This window comes from Hylobates moloch, unplaced genomic scaffold (genome assembly GCF_009828535.3).
Source record: "Hylobates moloch isolate HMO894 unplaced genomic scaffold, HMol_V3 SCAFFOLD_1752, whole genome shotgun sequence".
Taxonomy (NCBI): domain Eukaryota; kingdom Metazoa; phylum Chordata; class Mammalia; order Primates; family Hylobatidae; genus Hylobates; species Hylobates moloch.
The window spans coordinates 1-7957 of NW_026654027.1; the positions used below are offsets into that span (position 1 = coordinate 1).

The 7957-nt window shown below is 44.2% G+C and overlaps 1 protein-coding gene and 1 pseudogene across 1 annotated transcript; one reads left to right on the forward strand and one right to left on the reverse strand.

Annotated features, from left to right (window-relative positions):
* Positions 1 to 4096: 4096 nt before the first annotated feature.
* Positions 4097 to 4527, reverse strand: LOC116464789 (histone H3.Y-like; annotated as a pseudogene).
* Positions 4528 to 7185: 2658 nt separating this feature from the next.
* LOC131382708 (TATA-box binding protein associated factor 11 like protein 2-like) lies at positions 7186 to 7710 on the forward strand. The gene has a single exon (XM_058435170.1). It carries the CDS (start codon positions 7186 to 7188, stop codon positions 7708 to 7710), a length of 525 nt encoding a protein of 174 aa, XP_058291153.1.
* The last annotated feature ends 247 nt before the right edge of the window (positions 7711 to 7957 follow it).

A 7957-nucleotide genomic window follows, 5' to 3' on the forward strand; every position in this document is an offset into this window, starting at 1 on the left:
CTATTGATTTATTTATTTATATTTAAAATAGACACATCTCACTATATGTATTTCTTATATACAAAATGCTGTTTTAAAGTATGTACACATTGTCTATTGTCTAAATCTAGGTAATGGACATCCATTACCCCACATATGTATTACTGTAGTGAGAACACTGTACACCCACGTTAATAGCATTTTTCAAGAATACAGTCTGTTGAACTGAAATGTCGTGTATTTTGACCAATGTCTCCTCAAATTTCCCACCTCCAGCCACCACAGCCCCAGACCACCACCTTTCTTCTCTTTTACGTCTATCAGATTAACTTTGTTGGTCCACATATGAGATCATGTGGTATTTGGATTTTTACACCTGGCTTATTTCACTTAGTATGATGTTCTCCAGGTGCATCCCTGTGTCACAAATGACAAGATGTCCTTCTTTAAGGTTGCATAGTATTCCATTGTGATTAAATGTCAGATTTTCCTCTTCCTGTCATTCATTTGTGGACATTTAGGTGGATTCCATATCTTAGCTATTGTAAATAGTGCTGCAACATCCTGGGAAGGCAGACATCTCTTCAGCAGACTGATTTCATTTCTTTTTGATATATACATAGCAGAGTGAAATCTGGCTCACATGATAGCTCTGTTCTTTCAGTTTGTGGAGGAAGGCCCATAGTGTTTTCTATAATGGCTGTCCTAATTTACATTCCCAGGAATAGTATAAGGGTTCCATTTCCTCCACATCCTCATCAACAAGTGTTGACCTTAGACTTTTGGTCATAGCCATTCTAACGAGTGTGAGGTGATATCTTATTTCAGTTCTAATTTACATTTCTCTATTAGTGATGTTGAGCATATACATACATGTGTATATATGTGTGTATATATGAATATATGTGTCTGTGCATATGTGTATACATATGTGTATATGTATATACCTGTTGGCCACTTGTATGTTTTCTTTTCAGAAATGTCTATTATTTAGGTCCTTTGCTTGGTTTTTAAATTTTGCTTTTGTTTCTTGCTATTGAGTCGTTTGAGTTCCTAGTATACTTTGGACAGTAATTAATCCCTTATATGATGTAGGGTTTGCAAATCTTTTGTCTCATGAGTTTGTCTCTTCATGGTGTTGATTGTCTTTTTAGCATTGCAGATTTTTTTTTTTTTAGTTAGATGCAATCCATTGTTTACTTTACCCTTTGCTGTCTGTGCTTTTGGGACATATTTCAGAAATCACTGGCTTAACCACCGTCCATGAGTATGTCCCCTGTTTTTCTCTAGTGGGTCCATAGTTTAAGGTTTTTCATATAACTTGGTTTATTCTTGTGTATGGTAAGAGATAACGGTCCAATTTCATTTTTCTGCATGTAGATTCCCTGTTTTCCTATCAACATTGATGAAAGAGACTGTCCTTTTGTCGTGGTGGGTTGTTGGCACTTTAGTTGGCTCTCTTCTCTGTTTCAGTGGCTGAGGTGTCTGTTTTTATGCCAGTGTTAGGCCCTTTTGGTTCCTACAGCTTGATAGCATACTTTGAAGTTAGGACAGCCATCATCTTTTTTTTTTCTCTGTGAATTACCCTGGGCATCACCACTCAGAGAGATGTCAAAAGAGGTATTGAATATTCAGTATTTTAGTTTTTAACTCATTTTGAAGACGGAGTGATGACATTGAATCCCCTTATGTGCCAACCTGAAAACTGTAACTCATTTTATTTTTCCTATACATTTGTTACCATTTATCTTATACTCAGGGTATTGGATCAATTACATATCAGTATAACTATAAATAAGGCTCAATTACACAAAATGTTTAATGCTAAAATCTTATAGTGAGAGGAAATTTTATTTTTAATTTCTGTATTTTTATAGAATACTATGAAAAATAAAGTAAAAATAGAATATTATCTAGTATAATATATATTATTTTCACACATATTTTTGTATTAGAGAAGCACAAAACAAATATCATTATGTTATTTCAGCCATTAACATAGGTTACATTTGGACCAAGTCTTTGAAGGTGAAGTCATGGAAATGAATGCAGAGATTAGACAGGGTCTCTGGGGACTGTGTTGCTCTGTCTAGTTTTTCATGCAATTCATAGATTGTGTTACCATCCTAACATCATCAAACATCACTCCCTGACATGAAACAGTCTTGGTAGGAAAGTAAAAAGAGTCATTTTAGAGAAGAAAACTGGTTTTAATTTCATTTTTATTTTTGCAATCTGGAGAGAAGTTGGTTGATTCCCCAGGAAAAGTTATGGAAAAGTATTTAATATTTACAAGGTCAACTATTCCAGTGCTCTTAGAAAGCCCAGGGCCTTCAGGACAGAGTATTGTAAGGGAAGACTTTCTGTTTGTTTTATCTCTAAATCCCATAGGAGAAAAATTCCTAAGTCATAGCAGCTTTGGGATTCAGTGTGAACGCACCATAGCCTCTTCAGAGGGTTCCTTTTCTCTCTCTGAAAACAGCTCCCTGTCCACAGGATGTTCAAAGCCCATGTACCTTTCTTCCTCTAGCTAGGATGCCCCAGAACAATGCCTACCCATGCATTGACCTCAGAGATCCAAACATGATGATGATGATATTATTTTTGAGACAGGGTTTTGCTCTGTCAGCCAGGTGAAATGACAGTGGTGCCCTCAGCTCACTGCAGCCTCCGACTTCAGAGCTCGAGTGATCCTCCTGCTTCAGTTTCTTGAGTAGGTGAATCCTCAGGCTCCAGTTACCATGTCCAGCTAATTTTTTTTCTAAAATTACAGAGAGGAGGTTTTGCCATGTTTCCTAGGCTGATCATTAACCCTTTAGCTCAAGTGATCTGCCTGCCTCAGCCTCCTAAAATACTGGGATATTAGGAATGAGCCACTGTGCCTGGTCTGAGATATAAACATGATTAAAAGGGATTGTGAAACAAGCTGCTGCCTTCATCTGGGTGAGACCAATGTAAGCTATAAGAAAGATGTTAAATCATGGTTGAGTCCAGGATGGGATGAGATACTGAAGCTCCAGCCTGCAGAGGGTCTTGTCATAGAAAGACTGGAATTAGTACTTTCTTCTCTGAGATCAGGCCTTTCTATCTGGGCTGGGGCCCAGAGGAAGATGATTTTTATTTTGTACGCGGTGTTGGGGAAGTGACCCATGGGCTGTCCCCTGTGAAAGGTCACACAAGAAAAGCAGTGACCCCGCACCATGGCCTGCACCAAGCCCACTGCCCGCAAAGCCACCGTCTGCCCTCCAAGGAAGACCCTGGCCACCAAAGCCACCGGCAAGAGGGCGCCATTCACAGGAGCGATCAAGAAGCCTCAGTGCTCCCGTCTCCTTGGGTTGAGCCTGGCCAGTGCAGGCTGTCCCCAGCCCTCCAAGGCTTGGGCTGCAATGGGATTTTTCTCCCCACATCTCACACACGTCCAGGGCCTCTCCTACCACCTCCCCAGCCAAAATCTGGGTCATTTCAACCAAGGCCACGGCCGTGATCAGGTTCTAGGACACTGACCTGGAGCTGAGGGACTGAACTGAACTTGTAACGGGTGCCTCCCTCCCTTTCCCACCCACAAACAAACCCACGCTGGTTTTCCTGCCTCCTGTAATGTGAGGTGACTTGTGGATAGAGAGTCTATTCAACTTTCAGAAAGTAGAGTTGAATGTATATTATAGCAAAGTAGCAGGAACAGCCCAGGAGACAGGGAACATTGAGAACACAGAGCCGCATATAAGAAAAGTCAAAGTGTGAATCTCATCTGCTGTTTGATCAAATGCAGGAGACATTATCTATTTCCCACTAGTAAATTTATTTGGTTTTCAATAATATTAATGAGCAAATTTTTCACAATTGTTCTTGATTTGAAGTGTTGAAAGGTGTTCAGTGAGAAATTCCCAGTTGACATGAATGCATTAGACCCTCAATGTGGATGGAAAGTTTACAAACAAAAGAAAACAGTAACAGTCATACCCCTTATATCTGCCTCTGTTGTTACTCCCGGTCATATGCAGGGCTACTTTTGGACCCCGTGAGGGAAATAAAACCAAAAGTGAAGAAAAGTGCTAATATCAGATCCAGGATGAGCGCAGAGGAGAGTAAAAGCACAACCAAATGGAAACGAAGCCGTCTAAAGTGCAGTGTTTGCCAGGAGTGTTGGCTCTCCGCGGAGGCGGCTGGCCAGCTGCGTGTCTCTGGGCATAACTGTGACACGCCTGGCATGGATGGCACATGGGTTGGCGTCTTCAAAGAGGCGCACCAGGTAGGCCTCGCTGGTACCCTGAGAGCACCAATGGCAGCGATCTGGAAGCGCAGGTCCAGGCTGATGTCCTGGACCATCTCGAGCACCAGGAACTGGAAGGGCAGCTTGCGCAGGAGCAGCTGCGTGGACTTCTGCTGGTACTTTATGATTTTGCGCAGCGCCAGGGTGCCAGGCCTGTAGCGCTGAGGCTTCTTGATTGCTCCTGTGAGCGGCGCCCTCTTGCCGGCGGCTTTGGTGGCCAGGGTCTTCTTTGGGGGGCAGACGGTGGCTTTGCGGGAGGTGGGCTTGGTGCACGCCATAGTGCGATGTCACGGCCTTTCCTGTGTCCTTAGGCTGAGCCTGGTGAACAAGAGGCAGTGCTGGTACCTGACTGCAATGATGGTGGAGCTGTGGACAGGACTCAGCCGCAGGCTCTCCCCTCTCCTTGGGCTGAGCCTGGCCAGCTGCAGGCTGCCCTAGTGTCAGAGAGCGAGGGCAGTGGGGCTGTGGACAGGATTCAGAGAGCCTGTGAGTTGAGATCCATGTAGAATATGCACCCACACACTTAGCCTTTTCCAACCCGGCCCTGGACTTACCAGCTCCCAGGTCTGCGGGTCAGAGACCCCACTGCTCAGTCTCCCCCGTGGGTTTCCGGGCTTCCAAGGTCTACACAGCAGCAGCCAGGAATCTCCCTTCCAGGCTGTCTGGCTCTGGCTGGAGATCTCTGTGGTCTCAGCCAAGTCCAGCCTCTTATAAGGGGCTCAGATGATTGCATTAGACCCACCCAGCTATCTTCCATTGCTCTCACTGCTTCACTAGACCCTCAACCTCATCAGGGCTGTGAAAACCTAATCAAGTCCTTGGGTTCTGCACACATCCAACGGAGGGAGGAACCTCTGGACTGTGCCTCATGAGAGGGATGGTAGGTGTGAGTTAGCTGGAATCTCGGTGCGAAAGTGATTCTGAAAGTTTACATCTCATGATCATCATGGAAATAGTTACAATGAAAACATTTCAATAAAATCACACGTTCCATGACTTTCATGACTGCTGCAGAACTCCACTGGGTGCCACCATGAGGTGTCTCTCAGGTTCTCTGAGGATGAGGTGAAACAGGGAGGGAAAGACGGAAAACCTAAATGGTCACTTCTCTATCAGGGATGCTCCCAGGGACATTTTTCTCCCCAAAAGTGACACTCATGAAAATCTGCCTTGGGGAGAAAGCTGAAGTCTTTTTGATAAAATGGTCACATGTGCCTGTCACTGATACCCCCTGGCTCCTTTTTACCTTAATGCCAGGGTTGAGCCTTGTTTCCATTGCCCACTTTGGAAATACCATGAGGCCCAGTGAAGCCAGTCCTGACTTCACTGAGCTGCTGAACCTAGGTCATGGCTGCTACCTTCATACCTCCGACTGCATAAGAAAAAGCAAAACAAAGCAAAACCAACCAACCAACCAACCAACCAAAGGCCTCTATTTCATTACACTGTTAACAGGGTTTTCTTATAGTTGTGGTAGGAATTAATGCCCATGCGTGCAATGCATGTACCATGCACCGAACAGGAAATTTCAGGATAATCAATACTCACCAAATAAGTTTACACTACTGTTTTAAAAATAGAGATCATATCGTAGAAAAACTTTAGGTTTATGGCAAAATTGGGCAGAAGAAACAGAGGTCCCCTATATCCTCTACCCACCTACACTATCAACTTTCTGCCCTAGTCATTATTCTGACTCCAAGACCATTGCTATCCTTAGGATTCACTTGGGTGTTGTACATTCTATTGGTTCAAGTAAAGGCATAATTACATGTATCCACCAGTATTGTATCCTAAGGAAGAGTCTTGTGGAGTAATTCCACTTCCATCCAAATCCATGGTGTCTTGTCTTTTCACTGCTCCTTCACCTTCCATCCCTTGCAACCACTCAACTATTGATTTATTTATTCATATTTAAATAGAGACATCTCATTGTACCTATTTCTTATGTACAAAGTGATGTTTTATATTATGTACACATTGCGTAATGTCTAAGTCTAGGTAACTGACAGCCATATGACCTCACATATGTACTATACTGGTGAGAACAATGCACATCTATGCTTTTAGCATTTTTCAAGAATACGATCTATTGTTAACTACAGTCACCATGTTGTACAATACTTCTTGAGATTTTTTTCCCTTGTGTAACTGAAATGTTGTGTATTTTGACAAACATCTTCTCAAATCATTCAACCACTGCCACCCCACCCCCTGACAACCACCATTCTTCTTTTTGACGTCGAGTAGATTAACTTTGTGAGATTGCACATACCATTGAGATCATATAGTATTTATATTCCTCTGCCTGGCTTATTTCACTTATCATGATGCTCTCCAGGTGCACCCATGTGTCAGAATTCTTAAATGTCCCACACATTTCCTGCCCCTCAGAGACACACCCTGCATCTGACCCTCCCTTGAGTGTGGGCAGAATTGTGAATTGATGAGCCCACAAATCCCTGATTAGGTTAGGGATACACTGAACCAATGGACATTAAGTTCTGGGCCTGATCCAATCATCTGAGCTCTTTATAAGGAACTGAACCTCCCTAAGATCACAGAGATCTCCAGCCAGAGAGAAATTTTTCCCCACTGCAGAGTCCCCAGCGGTGGCTGTGCAGATCCAGAGATCCCCACAGCCCACACCTGAGTCACATCTCTAGGAGTGAGAATTTATGATGCATTGATCTAAAACTAATATACTCTCCATACACAAGTTTCTTCACATTGTGGAAATCAGAAAAACCAGTGTGTGTTTTTGTGTCAGGGAGGGGGAGGCAGGGAGCTGTGTCCAATTGTGGCTGAACTATGGCTCAGCAGAAACACAGTAGCTAAAATCTTTGAAAGGTTCTCATTGCAGATCCATAATCAAACCACCTTAGTCGGAATTCTGCCTCTACAGCACTGCCGTGGACTAGATCTACATGTCGCCCATGGTGACAGGCAGACAAACAGCTGTGTCTGCTGAGATGTTCGCCATGCCCCGAGGTCTGAATGGCAGCAACAAGGATGGAATCCCTGAGGACCTAGATGGGAACTTGGAAGAACCCAGGGGTCAGGAAGGTGAGCTCAGGGGTCAGGATGTCATGGACCTCACAGAAGGTGACAATGAAGCCTCAACCTCAGCTCCTCCTGCAGCAAAAAGACTGAAAACAGATACTAAAGGAAAGAAGGAGAGGAAGCCCACCATGGATGCAGACGAGGCTCAGAGGATGACAGCCCTGCTGTCTGCCATGTCTGAGGAGCAGCTGGCCCGCTACGAAGTGTGTCACTGGTCAGCTTTCCCAAAAGCACACGTTGCAGGTCTGATGCAGTCTATCACTGGCAGATCGGTGCCTGAGAATGTGGCCACTGCCATGGCTGGAATAGCCAAGGTCTTGGTTGGAGAGGTGGTGGAAGAGGCCCTGGACATGTGTGAGATGGGGGAGAAACACCCCCACTGCAGCCCAAGCATTTAAGGCAGGCTGTTGGCAGGTTAGAACCCAAGGGCCTCTTCCCCAACAGCAACTACAAAAAAAAGTTCTTTTAGGCCCAAGACCAGAGGGAAAGTTCTGTTTGTGAAGGAAGTACTGCATCCATCTTCCAGTGACAGGACTGTGTTTTCTGGAGCTTCTGCATCTCAGTCTACCCTGGGTTTACACAGGACTTTAATGTCTTTCTCAAACTCTGACATTGGCCTTCCCTAGATGAAGACAGTGGCTTGTT